The sequence below is a fragment of the Canis lupus genome, chromosome 17 (genome assembly GCF_011100685.1).
Source record: "Canis lupus familiaris isolate Mischka breed German Shepherd chromosome 17, alternate assembly UU_Cfam_GSD_1.0, whole genome shotgun sequence".
NCBI lineage: Eukaryota > Metazoa > Chordata > Mammalia > Carnivora > Canidae > Canis > Canis lupus.
The window spans coordinates 60,283,292-60,304,213 of record NC_049238.1 but is presented as its reverse complement, the minus strand read 5'-3'; the positions used below and the strand labels follow the sequence as shown (position 1 = coordinate 60,304,213).

At 37.3% G+C, this 20,922-nt stretch overlaps 1 protein-coding gene across 6 annotated transcripts in view; it reads right to left on the bottom strand.

The window, feature by feature from the left end:
* The window catches only part of RPRD2 (regulation of nuclear pre-mRNA domain containing 2), an 89,287-nt gene that overhangs the window by 29,623 nt on the left and 38,742 nt on the right, over positions 1-20,922 (bottom strand). For 3 of the 6 annotated variants that reach the window (XM_038562126.1, XM_038562128.1, XM_038562130.1), the window contains exons 3-5: positions 2,457-2,557; positions 1,530-1,607; positions 181-233 (exon numbers count right to left, since the gene is read on the bottom strand). In XM_038562126.1, coding sequence (XP_038418054.1) covers positions 181-233; positions 1,530-1,607; positions 2,457-2,557 — 232 coding nt within the window. The remainder of the gene's footprint in view (positions 1-180; positions 234-1,529; positions 1,608-2,456; positions 2,558-20,922) is intronic. The other 3 variants (XM_038562127.1, XM_038562129.1, XM_038562131.1) reach the window with 1 other exon arrangement.

The following is a 20,922-nucleotide window of genomic DNA, read 5'->3' as shown; positions in this document are numbered from 1 at the left end:
CCGATGTGGGACTTGATCCTGGGACTGTGGGATCACACCTTGAGCCGAAGGCAGAAGCCCAACCACTGAGCCACCCAGGTGTTCTGAATAAAAATTAATCTTACTGGACTATACAGGGAACTATAACAAAAGGGATGGGTGAATAAAGCTTTGGCATGTTAAATGTATTCTATAACTTACTCGAAATTCTGCAACTATCTTAGACTTGAGAGCAGCTTTTGGATTCGTGGATGCTGTTGAATTAAACAAAAAGTCATTAAGAATAAAGATACACAAAACTGGCTAATATTCAGGTAATTTTTCAGCTCTATAGTTAACGTGAACACTTTGAACATATGTCAAATATGTACATTTAAATAATAATATAATTCCTAGAATAAATACTCCTATAATATGAAATTTAAACATTCCCAAGGGTGGCCAATATAAAAATATACTATTTAGATAGGTCTAACCTACTTACCTCCAAAAAACCCTTTAAGTCATCAAGTCCTAGAGTTACTGATTTGGAGATACTGAGATACATGAAGTACCCTTTTTTCCTAGTCTGACTGAGTTTAAGAAGATCTCAGTATCTCAAATTAAGAGTGTTCAGGAGCAGGGCATCCAATTAATCCTGAGCACTGGCTGAAGAAAATTACTTATAAACATCAAGTCTATTCCTATGATTTAGCTTTGGATTTCTTTTTTCTGCTGACTCAATTCACAGCAAAAATAGGCAGGGAAAGTTCTAAGTACATTACCACTGTAGTTCAACTTTGGCTGAAATGACGACTCTTGCTGTTCCTAAGCATGCAACTTACGACCAAAGGATGTCAGAGGACTCCCTGAATCATGATGAATATCATATGAATATCAAGTGTCTTGTTTTATCTCCCAATTCTCACTGTCTTCTACCTTGTTCCCTCCACACCTTCAAGTCTTTCTCAATATTCCTCAGTTTGGCCCACAGCAGCCTATCACATGCAGTATTCCACTCCCTTGATCTCATGCTGGGTAAACATGATAAACATAAAAGGAGCTCCTGTTAGAGAATGAGCTTCTGGCCAGGATTTGAGGCCCATGTCTAATCTGGTAGAGGGTATCCCCAAATCTGAAGGATTTCATGGCTCCCACAGAAATGCTTCTTAATGCCTAGTCTCCTCTTCAGCTCTGTTGTTTAATGTCAGCTGCCTCTAACTTCATATATATTTTTCAACCTAGGAGTTAGCCTGGGCACTATCAAGCATTTGTTTTCTTCTTTCAATCCCCCAACTACTCTTGAATCTTCACTCATTTAAACCCCTTTTCTGCATTTTCTTTGTTTAAAAGTAGGTTTTTTTTTTTTTGTTTTTTGTTTTTTGTTTTGTTTTTTTAAAGAAGTAACTCCATGATGGCTTGTTTAGTATAAGTCACTGGGTCACTCTCCCAGGCCTGGAAAACACAGGCTTCCCCATGGTTTATGCCAGGTACGATGTCAAATGGTCTACATTTTCTTCTGCTCCAAAAAGAGGAGGTAATTTTATATTAGTTGAGATTTTGTTCCTTACTTTGTGATTTCTTCCACTGCTTATTCGGTTGTTTGTTCAGATTTTCTTTCAGCTGCTTCTGAGTTTTGAAAGTGGTACCTGGAAAACATTTCAGTTTTTGCAATCTGGCATTATGGGAAGCTGTTTTGTCTGTCCACTTCAGTGTCAAAGTTGTAGCATTGAAAAAAGGCAATCCGAGACTGTGTGTTGTTTCTTTCTTTCCTTTTCTTTCATTTTTTTAAAAAAATAAAAACTCTCACCAGATCTAAGAAGCTGTCAAATAAACGTGATTTCTATAATCAATAAAACTACTGATTTTGAGAAGAACAGGGCAGGAAGCTTAAAAATACTAGTTAACACATTCAAAATAGAATTTAACAGCTTCTTAGAAGATGCTATTTTTAAAAGCTAATTTCTAGTCAAATAAGAGTCATGATATCACCAACTTATATTTAATGGCTCAACTACATGCATCTAATACATAGGAAATAAATAACTTTTTAAAAACAAGTACACAACTTACTGGAAATCTAAACCAAGAGATAAAGAATGTCAATATATGCTTAATATTAAATAACTTAGTGGAAACGGAAACCCCATTAAAAAATTCTCCAACAGTAATAGGACAGGGCAGTAATTATTAAACACACACAAAAATGAGTAGTTTAAAACACTCAAAGTAAAACAAATGCAGAAAAATAATCAGATAGCCACCATTCTTTAATATGCTTGACTTTCTCTAGTTAATATGAACAAAATCCAATCCTCCACAAACTAATTCTAATTAAATTTTAATTCAAACAGATTTTATAAGTACTTAATTTTAAATAAATAGGACCCAATCCAGAATTATATTTTTCATTATTAAGCAACAGGACCAGACCTATAAAAATATATATAAAGACTCAAGACTCAATTTTTTTCTTTTAGGAGAGAAAATACACTTACTCAAAGCTTCTCTCAATGCCATAATCATTTCTTCTGGGTACACATTTCTATCTTCCCAGATTTTGAAGATTCGTTCTATAGATTTAGAGACAGATGGATCCCTGAGGAGAAAAAGTGACAAAGACAATATAAAAATGTTAATTTATGTCTCAAACTAGAAATCAGAAAATAAAGTGGTCAATAAAATTATTTTCCAAATGTCTTCTGATGTTTAAGACTTTTTTCCTAGTGCCTAGCAGGACTAAAATCTTAAACACTCTTCTAAAAAATTTTTTAATTTAAAAGTTGTTAAATTGAAGTATAGTTGACACACTTTATTATTTTTAATTGAAGTATAGTTAACACTTTAGAATCTTAAATATTCTGGGGTGCCCGGGTGGCACAGTCAGTTCAGCATCACCCTCTTGGTTTCGGCTCTGGCCATAATCTCGGGGTTGTGAAATCAAGCACTGAGTTGGGATTAGCATGGAGTCAACCTGAGATTTTCTCCCTCTGCTCCTCCCACGCTTGTGTGCATGCTCTCACTCAAATAATACAAATAAATAAAATCTTAAACATTCTTATTTAATCCTCTTTATCAATGACATACATGAGGCTATGACAGCACACCAAGCTTTCTGATGTATATGAAGTTATGAGGGTTAGTCAATGAGCTCATTGATACAACTGGGATACCAAAAGGGAAGGTGAATTTAATAAAATGAAAAAAACTTTTAAATATTTTACTCATTTATTTGAAAGAGAGAGAATGCTCAAGAGAGAGCACAAGCAGAGGGGAGGAACAGAGGGAGACAGAGAAGCAGACTCCCTGCTGAGCTGGGAGCATGATGCCGGGACTGATCCTAGGATTTTAATTTTTCAAAACTGAAGTACAATTGACATATTCTATTAATATTTTTAATTGAACATTAAAACTTTCTTAAATGCTTCAAAGCTGTCAATTTACAGTTGTTTTTTTTTAAAGATTTTATTTATTCATGAGAGACACAGAGAGAGAGACAGACCAGAGGCACAGGCAGAGGGAGAAGAAGGCTCCATGTGGGGAGCCCAGTGTGGAACTCGATCCCAGACCCTGGGATCACACCACTGTGAGCCTGAGCCAAAGGCAGATGCTCAACTGCTGAGCTGAGCCACGTGGACGGGAGCTAAACCGTCCCACGGATGGTTTGTTTGAATCGGGATCCAAAGAAGGTCAACACATTGCATTTGGTAATGTCTCTTCAATCTCTTTTAATCTAGAGCAATTAGATTAAACTGTTCTCAGTTTTTTTCCCATGACATTCATTGATGTTACAGTCCAGCACAACATTCCACATTCTCCAGCTTTACTTATTTGCTTCTCTTGAGTCATTGAGCTTATTCCACTAATGCCTCAATTTTCCTCTGAAAATCAGCTGGATTTTCAAATTTGGGGGAGCAAATATTAAATAAATGATACTATATCGTTCATACTGCATCCCATTAGGACATACACAATCTCTTGATATCCTACCTTTAGTAACACTAAGCCTGATCAATGGAATAAGGCAGTACTTTCTCTTACGAACTGTGCCTATCTACTCACTAGCATGTTAGTGTTTATCTGAGGATTAAACAAGTTTTATACATAAAATATTATTTTGCCAACATCGCAAGTATCTTTTCTCCACTTTGCACTTTAATTTTTTTTTGCACTTTAATTTTTAAGTTACATTTTAAATCATATAATTTTAAAATGTAGCCTTGTTAAAATAAAAAGTGCTCTCTAGTGCCACTTTTTAAGTATAGGAAGCCTACCAGAAACTAAAAAATATAACTTATTTTCTTTTACTTTTCTTTTAATGATTAACATTTATAAAAAATTAAGTTGTGTAATTCATTTACAATCTACTGGGTACAGGGACAAGTGGATGGCTCAGTGGTTGAGCGACTGCCTTTGGCTCAGGTAGTGATCCCAAAATCATGAGATCGAGTCCTGCATCAGGCTCCCTATAGGGAGCCTGCCTCTTCCTCTGCCTGTGTCTCTGCCTCTCTCCATGAGTCTCATGAAGAAAGAAATAAAAATGTTTCTTTTAAATGAAATCTAGTTGATACAGAATGTAAAGCCAAACTCTAATCTAAACAGATTTCCTATTAATAGTTCCAATATCATAACTTCTCTTTTCCTCATTGATTTACTGCTTCCTCTAGCATATATTCAATATTAATCTTTTTCTAGGCTGTGAATTCTGTTCTATTAATCCATTTTTAAATTATACAATTGATCTTGAACAATGTAGGGGGGGTGGCTAGGGGCACTCTGACTCCAATCCCCCATAACTGAAAATCCACACATAACTTTTGACTCCCCCAAAACTTCACTAATAGCCTACTGTTGACTTACCAATGATATAAACAGTTCACGTGTTTTTGTACATTATATATTGCATTCTTATTAAACTGAAAAAAATATTACAATCATAATGAAAATACATTTACGGTACTGTGCCAAATAATAAAAGAAATCAATGTATAAGTAGATCTGAGCAGTTCAAACCCATATTTTCCATGGGTCAACTGTTACTGTATTATCTTCAAAACTGTAGCTTATCTTCTTCCCTCATTCCAATTGCATTTCAAAACATTTCTCATATTCTAATTTGCTTATTTTTCTACAGTAAATTTAGAATAACGGTAAGTTACAAAGAGGAAATTTTGGTATTTTTAATTTGGATTATATTAGGCTGATATATTAATTTGGAGAAAGTATTATCTATTAACATGATATAACGTATCACCACATTATCCTTCACTGCAGCAAAACACTAATATTTATGAATTTATATTCAACATTCCCAAATATAATTTATTCATATAGGTTTCAACATAATTCCTGTTAAGGCTTTTCCTAGATGTTTTATTTTACTGCCAGTTTGATTCACCAACCCTCCCTATTGCTAACTTCTCAGACTAAAACTGATTCAGAAGTCTGTTGATGGTGAATTATCTCAGCTTAGGTTTCTCTAAAAATATTTTTATATGATTTGAATGGTTCTTGAAAGGTTTTGCTTTGTATGCAAATCTATATTGACAGCTATTTTCTAGAAATGCTATGGAATACTTTTCATAACTGCCATCTGGCTTCCACAATTGCTGTTGAAAAGTGTGCTGTCAATCTAATTGCAGGTTTGTGTATGTATGTGATTTGTCTTTCTGTCTTTTCTCTTTGGCATTGCTTTTTATTTTTTATTATGGTAAAATAAAACGTGCCATTTTAACCCCCCCTTTTTTTTTTAACCATTTCTTAAAAGTACAACTCAGGGGTATTCATTATATTCACAATGTTGTACAACCACCACCATCTATTTCCAAAAATTTTTATTATCCTATACAGAAACTCTGTACCCATTAAACAATTAACTTGCCACTACCACCTCCCTCCAGCTCCTGACAACTTTTCATCTGCTTTCTATCTCTATGGATATATACATTCACATACAACATTCACACTGTTGTATAAGGACTCTCCACAATTCTCTTTACCTTGCAAAACTCAAACTCTATACCCATTGAACATCACCTCCCCCATTCCCCTACAACCACCACTATACTTTCTGTAAATTTCACTACTGTAGTTTAAGCAGAATCATACAATACTTACCTTTTTTGCGACTGGCTTATTTCACTTACATAATGCTTCAAGGTTCGTCCATGTTGTAGCATATACCAGAATTCTTTCCTTTTTAAGTTTAGATGATATTCTATTTTATGTATATAGTACATTTTACATATCCACTGCTCTAAAAATTGGTACTTGGTTTGCTTCTACCTTTTGGCTATTGTGAATAATGTTGTTCTGAACACTGGTGTACAAGTATTTGTTTGAGTCCCTGCTTTCATTTCTGGGGGTACATACCCAGAAGCTGAACTGCTAGATCATACAGGAATTCTACATTTAATGTTTTTGAGGAACCATCAAGTTGTATTCCACAGCTATGCTACCATTTTACATGCCTTTCAGAAACAGAACTTTCCCCTCATCCTAACACTTGTTATTTTTTGGTTTGGTTTGGTTTTGTAATTTCATTACAATGATTAGGTGTGAATTTCTTTTTAAAATTATCCTGCTTAGTACATGTTGTGGTTGCTGTAACTGCAGATTCATGTTTTTCATCACCTTCAGAGTCATCAGCTATTACCTCCTCAGACAACCTCAAAGGTTCTCTCCTCCTGGAAGCTAATTTGATGTTAATTAGGCCTCTCATTCCAATCTTTTTTTCACGTCCTTCTTCCTAATTGCTGCATTCTAATTTCTTCAGAACTAATTTCTAGCTTAATCTTTTTTCTTTCTTTCTAGAATTTTTTTTTTAAGATTTTATTTATTTATTCATGAGAGACAGAGAGAAAGAGAGAGAGGCAGAGACACAGGCAGAGGGAGAAGTAGGCTCCATGCAGGGAGCCCAGTGCGGGACTCAATCCCAGGATTCCAGGATCACGCCCTGGGCTGAAGGCAGGCGCCAAACTGCCGAGCCACCCAGGGATCCCCTCTTTCTAGAATTCTTGTTGGTTCTTTTTCAAATCTGTCCAAACATCCATTGTTCATTTTATTCTATTAATCTCTTTAAAAGATTTTATTTATTTATTCATAAGAGAGAGAGAGAGGCAGAGACATAGGTAGAGGAATAAAGGGGCACCCTGTGGGGAGCCTGATGTGGGACTTGATCCCCGACTCTGGGATCACGACCTGAACCAAAGGCACTCAACCAGTGAACCACCCCAGTGCCCTTTTCTCTTTTTTCCTTTTTTTTTTTTTAAATATTTTATTCATTTATTTGAGAGAGAGAGAGAGAGAAGCAGAGGGAGAAAAGGATAAGCAGACTCTGTGCTGAACACAGAGCTTGATGTGCGACTCAATCCCACCACCTCAATATCATGACCTGAACCAAAATCAAGAGCCAGACACTTAACCAACTGAACCACCCGGCACCCCTCTATTAATCATTCTTTAAAATTTCTTATATAGTTGTTTTATATATTCTGATAATTCTAACTTCTGAATCTCATGAGGGTGGGGGCAGATGAGCTAAATCTGCTGATTCTCCTTTATGGTGGTTTGTTTTCCAATGTGTTTGGTGATTTTTTTTATTGTAAGCACATATTTGTTTGATCTGGTGGAATTCCAGGTGATCTAAGTAGGTAATGTAGTCCTTGTGAGAAAATTTTATCAGAAGCCAAGGGGTTCTTATGACTCTGAGGAAACCCTTTTCTCCAGTCTTAATCTAACTGCCAGACCACAGTAGTACCACATGGTACTACTGACATAGGCATATTGGTTAATGTCATTCTTTTTTTTTTTAAGATTTTATTTATTCATGAAAGACACAGAAAGAAAGAGGCAGAGATATAGGCAGAGGGAGAAGCAGGCTCCATGCAGGGAGCCTGATGTGAAACTCGATCCCGGGACTCTGGGATCATGCCCTAAGTCGAAGGCAGAAATTCAACCACTGAGCCACTTGGGTGTCTCTGGTTAATGTCATTCTAGTATGTCCACTGTTGCTGGTGCAGCTTATTATTTTGTCAAGAATGTAACTGGGGCGCCTGAATGGTTCAGACAGTTAAGCGTCTGCCTTTGCCTTAGGTCATGATCTCAGGGTCCTGGAATCAGCCCTTGCATCAGGCTCCAGCGTGCCTGCTTCTTCTCCTCCCTCTGCCTGTTGCTTCCCCAGCTTGTGTTCTCTGTTAAATAAATAAAATCTTAAAAATAAATAAATAGTAACTGAATAAATGGCAGCTGGATCTTGTTACTGTCAAACCAAACTATTCTCTGTGTCCTTAAGTAAAATATGCTGGAAAAAAGAGCAACTGCTAGAAATTAATTCTAAACTCTATTGTTGACCTACAAATAACAAACAATTGGCTGACCTTGGAGAATTGCTAAGATATTCAATAGATGCTTCCTCAGCTAGCACCCCCGCCCCTTTACCTTTAAAACAGCAAGGTATTAGCAAGTTATTTCAAAGAGTAAAGCTGATGAAGAGTACAAGAGGAGGTGCTCACGTATCACTGTTAAAATAAATAGAGCTAAACAGCATAAGCTCATGCCTCACTCAGGGGAATAACTTTTCTTTATTAAGATCTTATTCTGGGATTCTTACTAAGTCATGTGCTAAGTCTTATAGATTCTTAGTAAATATTTGCTAACTAAATGGAAGACTAAAAAAATAAATAAATAAATGGAAGACTAAATAATAGGGCAACTTAAGGAAATAATCAACATTTAATAAAAAACCTTGGAGCTCAGAAATTGGATAGATTTTTTTCTCTAAAAACTTGCTATTCTGTGTCTCCTTAATAGTTCCTATTTATACAACTTTTCTTTTTCATTTGCCTATAACAAATATCTTCCCTAGCGTGTTACCTGTCTTTATTTTATGGTGTTTTCTATAATGCAGAAGTCTAATTTTGATGTCATTAAATCTGTAAGTATTTTCTTTATTGTACTGTTCTTTGTGTCTCTCTAAGATTTTTTTTTTTAAGAGAGGGAATGCAGGGAGGGACAGATGGAGAGGAGAGAGAATCTTAAGGGGCTCAATCTCACAACCCTGAGATCATGATCTGAGCTGAAATCAAGAGTCAGATGTTCAACTGACTGAGCCACCAAGGTGCCCTTTAAAAGAGTTTTTAACCCTTATAGTCATAAAAACATATTTGTTTCTAACATTTAAAAAATTTCGTTTTATACACTAAGTAATTTATTTGGAATATATTTGTGTGTATGGTATTGAAAAACATTTAACAATAAATTGTGTTTTTTCTGGACGGAAAGCATATGTCCCAGACATCTGTCCCAGTTCATCTTTTCCCCCAGTGATTTGTAATGCAACTTCTCCCATATATGTATGGGTCCATTTCTGGGCTTTCTCTGTTTCTTAAATCTACCTTATACTGATACCAAATTCTTTTATAATTACTATAGCCAAATAATAAATCTTCATGTTCATAGGTTAGGTTCTACTTACTGTTTATCAAGTAGACTTGGCTACCTGGCTACTCCTAGACACTCTTTTATATGAATTTTTTAAAAAATATTTTATTTATTTATTTATTTGAGAGAAACAGAATGGGCAGAGGCAGGGAGACGGAGAAGCAGATGCCCCACTGAGTAGGGAGCCCAATGTGGGGCTCAATCTCGGGACCCTGGGTTCATGACCTGAGCCAAAGGCAGATGCTTAACCAACTGGGCCACCCAGGTGCCTCTTCTATATGAATTTTAGAATCAGTATAACAAGTTTCTCAAAATGTCTTGTTGGGATTTTTATTAAAGTCCACTATGTTTACATGCTAGCTATTACCTTTTTTGTAACAGTTTGTAATTTTTTCCAGACAGATCTTTTTTTTTTTCCAGACAAGTCTTAATATGCTTTTATTCTAGACACTTTACTTTGCTTTTGTTGTTACTGTTAATATCTGTTCTTTTATTATATTTTTTGATTGGTTATTTCTGGTGCATGGAAATGCTCTTAATTCTTAGACGTTGATTTGTACCCCGCAACCCCGTTAAATCCTTTTTAGTCTGAATTCTCTGGGGTTTCCTATGAAGATGATTGCAAAATCTCCATATATCTTTTTACCCTAATAGGATCCCACTGATTACATTCTATAGTTCTTCAACAACTACAAACTAGAATTTACTAATTAAATATAAAGCAAATACCATTCCTACTGACATTAAAGGGACTGACTTTGTTGAAACAAATTATAAATTACAATGTGAGCAAGACAATGTATACATTGCTTTTAATTTACCAACCCTTACTATTCAATTATTTCACCATCTGAACTACTGGAAATATTTTCCATAGTGTATGGTGAAATCATTAATGTTTTCACTTGATGCAAACAATTATGTATATCTGTCCTCATTAGTTTCTGATAAAATACTGCCTCATGCCACAATGCAATCATAACAAAACCCCCAAAAACCAAAGAAAAAATGCAATCACAAATACATTAATACAGCCACTGAAAAGGAGTTGCAGAACTGTTCTGTAAGATAATCATACAGCTGATACTAAATATGCTTATAATTACTTTTGAATTATTACAAAATAAAATTTAAAAATTTCTTTCTCATAGACTAAGATATTTATAGACTACATCCTAGGAATAACAGGGGGGCCTGTAGTTAAAGACACAAGGCTTTTCAGCACTCCACAATATCTCCATCCCAACCAATCATCATCAGTCATCCATTTTGCAGGCATTTACCAATCACCTAGGAAGTGCCTGGCACTTCTATGAGCAGAACCTCAAAGTCAGAGGAGCATAAACTGGTGATAAAAAGCACTTGTATCAATTATAATGTAATATGTTAGGTGCCAGAATAGAAGAGACAAGGTATAATGGTAGCAAAGAATAAAAATTCCTTAATCCAGGGCAGCCTGGGTGGCTCAGCAGTTTAGCGCTGCCTTCAGCCCAGGGCGTGATCCTGGAAACCCAGGATTGAGTTCCATGTCGGGCTCCCTGCATGGAGCCTGCTTCTCCCTCTGCCTCTCTTTCTCTCTGTGTCTCTCATGAATAAATAAATAAAATCTTAAAAAAAAATTCCTTAATCTAGACTGAAACAAAGAAGTCAGGAAGGGAAAATTTCTTGATACTGAATCTCAAGGAGGGATGGAGTGAGTAAAATCTCACAGAGTTTATCACCTAAGTAGGAATACTGTACTGCTCTATGGGTTATTATATAATTTGTACTTACAGGTTGCCAATCCAATTTTTAAAAGGAATCAACTTATTTTATTTATTCAATATTGCAATTTAAAATTCATGTTTAGGCTGTAAAAAAAAAATCATGTTTAGGGACGGCCTGGGTGGCTCAGGAGTTGAGCGCCTGCCTTTGGTTCAGGATGTGATTCTGGAGTCCTGGGATCGAGTCTCACATCGGGCTTCCTGCATGGAGACTGCTTCTCCCTCTGCCTGTGTGTCCCTGCCTCTGTGTGTCTCTCATGAATAAATATCACATATGTCATACCATACCATATATGTATTCTTTTATACTTGAAATTAATAATTTGAGATTTATCTATGTTGTTGCATATAACTGAAATTAATATTCTTTGCTGTCTGATTATTCCAATATGCCACAACACACTGATTTTCTTAAAGATTTTATTTATTCATGAGGGACACAGAGAAAGAGGCAGAGACACAGAGGGAGAAGCAGGTTCCTCGCAGAGAGCCCAATACGGAACTTGATCCCCGGACTGGGATCATGCCCTGAGCTGATGCTCAGCCACTGAGCCACTGAGCCACCCAGGTTTCCCAACACATTGATTTTAATGCAGAAAAACATTTGGATTGTTTCCAAATTCTTATTACCACAATGTTGCTATGAATTCTCTACCAGTGATCTTGCTCTATGAATGCAAGTTTCTCAGGAGCAAAAGCCTCTAGGTAAAATACTAAGATCACAGTGCATAAATAACAAACTTTTCAAAAAGGAGACTGTTTTATACCAATCATATCTTAAACCAACAGTATACGAGAGCTTCCACTGTGCCACAGTCTTGCTAATGTTGGTATCGGTAGACTTTAAAATGTATGCCCTATCTGGCAGCTGTATGTGCCGGTTATTAATATATTTCCTCTCAGTTCTAAACCCACCCTTCTTTGTGATAGATGAGCCAGACTGCAAACTCTTATTTCCCCTTGGTTCAATGTTAATCTCTGCCAATAGAGGTCCCTGGAGCCACACTGACAGGCTGAAAGAAGTGGTTGGGATTCTTTTTGGTGTTCTGTTCTCAAATGGATCATCATATAGGCATCCTGGCTGGATCTGAGCACAGTGCAGTGTTGTTGTTCTTGCAGTCAGTGATGAGGGCTCCCCAGCCAGTCTCTGCTGCTACAATGGCAGGTAGCATATTCTTGCAGAAATCCACCCTTTCCTCAGGTCTGAATCTCAGTTGGCAGCAGAGGACCCTTTCTTCACTTTCCCCTCAGGTCCAGAAGTAGCAGCTGCTTTCAGCACATACTATCCCATTACACCTTAGAGTTCTCTTATTCCTTCTAGTAGTAATTTACATTTTACCTACTTAGCAACTCTCTGTATTAAAATTTCCTTGCTTGGGACGCCTGGGTGGCTCAGCGGTTTAGAGCCTGCCTTCGTCCCAGGGCATGATCCTGGGGTCCCCAGATTGAGTCCTGTGTCGGGCTCCCTGCATGGAGCCTGCTTCTCCCTCTGCCTGTGTCTCTGCCACTCTCTGTGTGTCTCTCTCATGAATAAATAAATAAAATCTTAAAATAAAATTTCCTTGCTTAAATTACTGGGGTGTCATTTCCCTCTCTCTCTTTTTTTTAAATAGATTTTATTTATTCATGAGAGAGAGAGAAAGAGAGAGAGAGGCAGAGACATAGGCAGAGGGAGAAGCAGGGTCCATGCAGGGAGCCTGACACAGAACTCAATCCGGGGACCCCAGGATCATGCCCTGGGCCAAAGGCGGAGCCAAACTGCTGAGCCACCCGGGCTGCCCAATAAAATCTTAAAAAAAAAATTTTATCTTAAAATTTTTAAAGATAGATGATTTTGCTGTTTAAAATTGCCCCAAGAGAATATAAAAATTAGTGAAAGGGAATAAAGGGAAAGGAGAGAAAATGAGTGAAAATACTAGTGAGGGTGAGAAAACATGAGAGACACCTAACTCTGGGAAATGAACAAGGGGTAGTGGAAGGGGAAGTGGGTAGGGGGTTGGGGTGACTGGGTGATGGGCGCTGAGGGGGGCACTTCGCGGGATGAACCCTGGGTGTTATATGTTGGCAAATTGAACTCCAATAAATTTTTTTTTAATTGCCCCAAGCATAGTAAAGTTCTTCTGTCAAAAGTTCCTTAAAAAAAAAAAGAAAGAAAGAAAAAAAAAAAGGTTTTATTTATTTGACAGAGAGAAAGAGAGCACACAAGCTAGCACAAACAGGGGAGGGGGAGAGGGAGAAGCTGGCTTCCTGCTCAGCAGGGTTCAATCCCAAGATCCCAGGATCATGACCTGAGTCAAAGGCAGATGCTTAACTGACTGAGCCACCCAGGTGCCCAGGTGTCCCTTCTGTCTAGAGTTCTAAGCATAAGAAGGCTGTGATGTGCCCTACAGAAAACATACATGTATTAGATAAACTTTGAGAATTATGGTGCTGTTAGCTATGAATTCAATGTTAATGAGCCAAAAATATGTTAATAAATATATATTAAATAAGATAGCTGTATATAGAAACCTACATTAAATAAGGTTATGTACTGATCAGTTGATAAAAATATTATGACCAGGGAGTTTGCAGGAACCTAACTCTGTATCAGCCCCAGGAACAATGATTCAGTATTCACTGATTCACTGGGCAAGGCAACTTCATGGAACATAATTATTGTGAATAATAAGAATCAACTGTATCTCTCCCCCACCTCCCCAGTATAAAGAATTAAGATTTTTTTTTTTAATTTTCTTACTTTGTTTCTGGTATATGTCTAAAATAATTATCATTGATTTGTGTTCAGCAACCTTGCTCATCATATTATCTGCAGTTAATGACGATTTTCGTTTTTTCCTTTCCTAATCCTTTCTTTACACACTTTGCTCCCTCCCTCTCTCCCTTTTGCCTTACTATTCTGGCTAGGAATGTCATGACAAAGTTGAACAGAAATGTTGATATTGGGCATTATCCTTGCTTTGTTCCTTATATAGATAGCATGTTTGCTATAGGTTTTTATATTTGGAAGATACATGTTACTAGACTAGAAAAATCCCTTTTGGGGATCCCTGGGTGGCTCAGCGGTTTAGCGCCTGACTTCAGCCCAAGGCGTGATTCTGGAGTCCCGGAATCGAGTCCCATGTTGGGCTCCCTGCATGGAGCCTGCTTCTCCCTCTGCCTGTGTTTCTGTCTCTGTCTCTCTCTCTTTCATGAATAAATAAATAAAATTAAAAAAAAGTTCCTTTCTATTCCTGGTTTTTATATGAATGGACTTTTAATTTACTTTTTCTGTATCTTTTGAGATCATCATGCAATTTTTCTTTTTATTTTTAAGCACAGTGAATTATGATGAATTTATTTTCTATATTAAACCATGCTTCCATTCCTGGGATAAACCTCACATAGTTATGATGTACTATACTCTATGTTCCACTAGACTCAAGTTGTTCAGTAATAAGATCAGTTTATAATTTTCTTTCCTCGGGGATCCCTGGGTGGCTCAGTGGTTTAGCGCCTGCCTTTGGCCCAGGGCGCGATCCTGGAGTCCCGGGATCGGGTCCCACGTCGGGCTCCCGGCATGGAGCCTGCTTCTCCCTCCTCCTGTGTCTCTGCCTCTCTCTCTCTCTCTCTCTCTCTCTCTCTGTCTATCATAAATAAATAAATAAATAAATGAATAAATAAATAAATCTTTAAAAAAAATAATTTTCTTTCCTCATATTTCCTAGTTAAACTCTGGCATCAAGGTTATGCTAGTCTTATTAAGGTAGGCTAAGGAACATCTTTTTCTTTTCTCTGAACAAGTGTATGTAAGATTGGAATTACTTCTTCAATATCTGGTGAACTTGTTGGTGAAGCATCTAGGTTAAAGATTTTGTTTTTCTCATTAAACTGTTTTAATGGGTCTCAAAATTCTGTGACAGATTTTTTTGGTCAGGTTGTTCCCACTGAAAAGTACCGATTTTGAAAACTAGTAACTTAAAACTGCCACACACAAAACAAATTGTCTACAAAATATTCTCCCTTTATTCTGAAGGTTTTATGATCTACTGTTACCATTAATCAGTACTTTTTCTTTTGTCCTGTCTTTTAGCTTTTATTAACCATATAAGTGATAATTTAATTTAATAGACTTTAAAATTTTTATTTTATTTTTTAAAAGATTTTATTTATTCATGAGATACACAGAGAGAGGCAGAGAGACATGGGCAGTGGGAGGAGAAAGCAGGCTCCATGCAAGGAGCCTGATGTGGGAATGATCATGGCCCGAGCCAAAGGCAGACGTTCAACCACTGAGCCACCCAGACGTCCCTAGACTTTATTTTTTAGAGGCATTAAATATTAAATTATTATTAAGCTTGATGGCCAGCTGAGACAGTTTTTTTTTTTAAGATTTTATTTATTCATGAGAGACAGAGAAAGAGAGAGAGAGAGGCAAAGACACAGGCAGAGGGAAAAGCAGGCTCCATGCAGAGAGCCTGAAGTGGGACTTGATCCAGTTGAGCCAAAGGCAGATGCTCAACTGCTGAGCCACTCAGGCATCCCAAGACAAACAGTTTTGAGAAAGGTTTTCTACCACTGATTAAGAACAGGGTGGCACTGGGATGCCAGGGTGGCTCAGGTCATGATCCCAGGATCCTGGGATTGGGCCCCTGTGTTGGGCTCCCTGCTCGGTGGGGAATCTGCTTCTCTCTCGCTGTCTGCCCCTCTCCTGTTCATGCTCTCTCCCTCTTTCAAATAATTAAAATCTTAAGAAAAAAATTAAAATCTTAAAAAAAAATAACAGAGGGGCAGATATTAGGGATAATATTCATTTAGCCTCCTGAGCTTTCTAGACAGAGCAGACTGGTGATCTTGCCAGTTCTGGCAGCCTTCTTGTTCACTGCTTTGGTAACACCCACCGCAATGGTCTCATACCACAAACAGCAAAACAACAACAAAGACTATCTCAGAGGAGGATAGCCAGAGAAGCTCTCAACATACTGGGCTTGCCAAAAATAGTATCAACAATTTCAAGAGTTTGGGTCCATCTTCCAGCTTCTTACCAGGATGGTAATCAATCTTCTCCTTCAGCTCAGCAAACTTATAAGCATGTAAGCTATGTGACAATCTGGCACTAATACACAGCCAGTTCTGATTTGGACCAGATGGTTTGGAATAACTATGTGAGCCATGAAAAACATCTCTGACAGGCACATCCTTGACACTGAACCCCACACTGTTCCCAAGAAGAGCTTCACTCAAAGCTCCATGGTGCATTACAAAAGATTTTACTTCTGTAACACTGACCAGAACCAAGAAGACCACTATGCTGGGTTTGAGAATACTAGTATCTAGTTGGCCAACTGGGAAAGTATCAATACCATCAATTTTGTAGTCACCCTAGAGTGGCAGACAAAGGGCTTATTAGTTGGACAAGCTGTGACAGAAGACAATCCACAGCTTTAAGTTGTGTGGTTCCACTGCATGGCCATCTTCCCCAGTGACTTTCTATCCCTTGAACCAAAGCGTATTAGTACTTGGTTCCAGCATATTGTCACTATTCCAACCAGAAACTGGTACAAATGCTACTGTATCAGAGTGGTAGCCAATTTTCTTAATGCAGGTGTTGACTTCCTTAATGATTTCCTTGTATATCTTCTAGCTGTGGTGTGGCTTGATGGAATCTATTTTATTAATACCAAGAAATAGTTGTTTCATATCCAGTGAGCAAGCCAAAAGGGCACGCTCATGAGTCTGCCCATTCTTGGAGTTACCTTCTTTGAATTCAACAAACACCAGCAGTAATAATCAGGATAGCACAGCTGGCCTGAGATGTACCTGTAATCACGTTCTTGATAAAGTCTGTGTCCTAGGACATCACTAAGGGTCACATAAATTGCTGGTTTTTAATTTCCACAGGGAGATATCAACAGTGATACCATGCTCACATTCAGCTTTCCAAAACCCAGGCATCCTTGAAGGAGCCTATTCCCACCTTGGCAGCCACCTTCTCAAATTTTCTGATCCCATCACATTTGTGATCAAATGGCAGTGAGTGGTGGACTTATTTTCCAATGACAATGTCGATATAAATATTTTCCTTTATGCTCTGGTTTGGCTTTAGCAGTGACTTTCACAACACTTGTGTTCTGGTGGCAAACCCACTGCAAAACAGGGGGATTTTTTTTTTTTTTTTTTAAAGATTTTAATTTATTTACTCATGAGACAGAGAGAGAGAGAGGCAGAAACATAGGCAGAGGGAGAAGCAAGTTCCATGCAGGGAGCCCGATGTGGGATTCAATCCCGGAACTCCAGGATCATGACCTGAGCCAAAGGCAGATGCTTAACCGCTGAGCCGCACAGGCATCCCCAGGGGGATGTTCTTATGGGAAGATTTCTGATGACTGAATGAATTTATTCAATGGTTATAGGATTATAAGGTCTGCAGTTTTTAATTTGAGCCATTAAAAAAATATATTTTATTTATTTATTTATTTATTTATTTATTTATTTATTTATTTATTATTTTTTATTTTATTTTATTTATTTGACAGAGAGAGAGCCCAAGCAGGGAAGGGGCAGAGAAGCAGGCTCCCTGCTGAGCAAGGAGCCCAATGTGGGGCTTGATCCCAGGACCCTGGGATCATGACCTGAGCTGAAAGCAGGCGCTTAACTGAGCCACCCAGGCACCCCTAGTTCGAGCCATTTTAGTTACTTATATTTTTGAGGAACTTTACCATTCTGTCTATATCTTCAAATTTATTGGAATAAAGCTGTTTATATTATCCTTTCATAGTCTGCAACATCTGTAATCACTTCTACCTTCTACATTTCTAATACTGTTTATTTATGCCTTCTTTTTCTTGGTCAAACTCATCTAAAGTTTATCAATTTTATTATTTCCTCAAAAAAGAAAAACAATAAAACATTTTCCTTTGTTGAACCCTTCAATTGTATGTTTGTTCAGTGTTGTGGTTATGGTTTTTCCCCATTTTTCTTTTTAATGTGGTAAAAGACATACAAAATTTATTATCTTAACCATTTTTAAGCAGCTTGGTAGTATTAAGTATATTCATATTGGGCAACCATCACCACCATCCATCTCCAGGCCTCTTTTCATCTTGCAAAACTGAAACTCTATAACTATTTAACAATAGGTATTAAACTCCCACTTCCCCTCTTTCCAGTCCCTGGCAACTACCATTCTGCTTTCTTTACAAATCTGACTATTCATTGTGTGTTTGCTTTTTTTTTTTTTTAATTTCATGAGCTTCTGCTCTTATTGTATCTTCTTCCTTCCTTTGTCTTATTTTGTTCTTCTTTTGTGAACTTCTTGAGATACATACTTAGAGCTCACTAATTTTTGGAGCACTTTTGTGATCTAGATACTTTTAGAAGTGCTTTCCATATATTAGCTTATTTAATCCTCACAACAGTCCCAAGATACAAACTGTACTATCATTTTCATTTATAGGTGAGAGAACTAAAGCACAAAAAAATTAAACAGTTTAACATGTGGCTAACAAGAATTTGAACCTAGGCAACCTGATCCCAAAACTTGGATTCTTCTAAGTTTCACTGCTTCTCAAGAAAGGAAAAATATTCCAAGAAGAAAAATTCCCAAGCACTTGTATTAAGACACATTGTATGAGTGTTTGGCTGAGCAATGGTCATTACTGGAACATAGGAGAGCTGGTGACAAGGATATGAAGTTGACAACTGACTGTAAAGGGTTTTAAGTGCCTTCCCAAGGAGCTTGGAAAACGGGACTGCCCAGTAAAAAAACCCTACTAACATGATCTCACTCTTTCTTATTTTTTTAAAATGTTCAATTTCTTGTCTTGAAGTATCTTTTTGTCATTTACTTTATTATCAGTATCCTTATCTGTAAAATGAGAATAATATTCTTTGCCCCTACTTATATTATATAGTTGGGTTTGACAGTCAAACAAAGTAACAAACATGGGGGATGCCTGGGGTGGCTCAGCAGTTGAGTGTCCATCTTTGGCTCAGGGTGTGATCCCAGCATCGAGTCCCACATCAGGCTCTTTGTGGGGAGCCTGCTTCTCTCTTGGCCTATGTCTCTGCCTCTCTCTCCCTCATGAATAAATAAATAAAATCTTTTTTAAAAAAAGAAAGAAAGTAACAAACATGGAAAGGAATTTGTTAAATTATATAGTAATATAAAAATATTTTTAAAAGAATGATCAGAGCAGTGATTTGGTAACATTAACTTGTTAATAATAATTGTAGGAGTAATTGTCATTAATCAACCTCATTATCACAGCACCAGCTAACATTTATTAAGTACTCATTATATGCCAGTTGCTGTTCTAAGCACTCATTTTATCTTGTAGTATTAACTCATTTAGTAGTTCTTAAACTCTGTGAGGTGGGTACTGTAATAGCAGATATTTTTTTTTAAAGATTTGATTTATTTAGAGGCAGAGACATAGACAGAGGGAGAAGCAGGCTCTCAGGAGCCTGATACGGGACTTAATCCCAGAACGCTGAGATCATGACCTGAGCCAAAGGCTCAATCATTGAGCCACCCAGGTGCTCCTATTGGCAGATTTATACAGATTAAAAAAAAAAAAGCTAATTTAAATTGTCTAAAGTTATATACCTGGAAGGTGGCAGAACCGGGATTCAAACCCATGTACAGTGGTGCCAGAGCCTATAATCTTAAATCATCATATCTCTAAACATCAATGTGTACATAGCCTGAAGTGAATGAAAAGGATATCAGACTATGAGAAAGTAGTTAGAAGCTATCTTAATAATATAAATATATCAAATAGAAATGATAATGGGAAATTTAAAAACAGAAAAAAAGAGGAAGAAATAGGCAAAGAATCAGCTTCTGCTAAGTGACTAAGAAATGAAGGGACAAGAATTTAAAATTACCTAGCGGCCATTTTAAGATCAAAACTGTAAATTAAGTTTAGGCAGACTCTATTGTAAAACAGAAATAAAAAAAAATAAATAAAAATAAAAAAATAAAACAGAAATAACAGGAGACTAAGAGTCAGAAAAATCTTAGTTCTATTTTCACCTCTCTTTTGGTATTTTACTTTGGGCAATTTCTTTTTTTTTTTTTTTTTTTTAAAGATTTTATTTATTTATTCATGATAGTCACAGAGAGAGAGAGAGGCAGAGACACAGGCAGAGGGAGAAGCAGGCTCCATGCACCGGGAGCCCGATGTGGGATTCGATCCCAGGTCTCCAGGATCGCGCCCTGGGCCAAAGGCAGGTGCCAAACCGTTGCGCCACCCAGGGATCCCTGTTTGGGCAATTTCTTAATTGCTCTGGGCTTCAGTTTTCTCATTTTGTAAGAAGAAATAATGAAATTCAATTTGCTTACCTGCAAAGTTGGTTACCGTGGGTTTCATATAACATTTGTATAACAATTTCCCATTTATAACCTATTTTCGCATAAACTGGGGAACAGGGCTTTATATGAATGTAAGATATATTATTGTAGATGTTCTAAGCCGAATATCATCATATAATAATGAAGCAGTAATTCACAAAAAAGAGACTGAAGACATGGTCAAGGGGGGGTGGGCACATGGCTGGCTCAGTTAGTAGAGGCAGGTGACTCCTCATCTCAGGGTTCTAAGTTCGAGTCCATGTTGGGTGTAGAGACTAGGTAAAAATAAAATCTTTAAAATCATAACAAAAGGGACACCTGGGTGGCTCAGCGGCTGAGTGTCTGCCTTTGGCTCAGGGCATGATCCTGGAGTCCCGAGATCGAGTCCCACATCAGGCTCCCTGCATGGAGCCTGTTTCTCCCTCT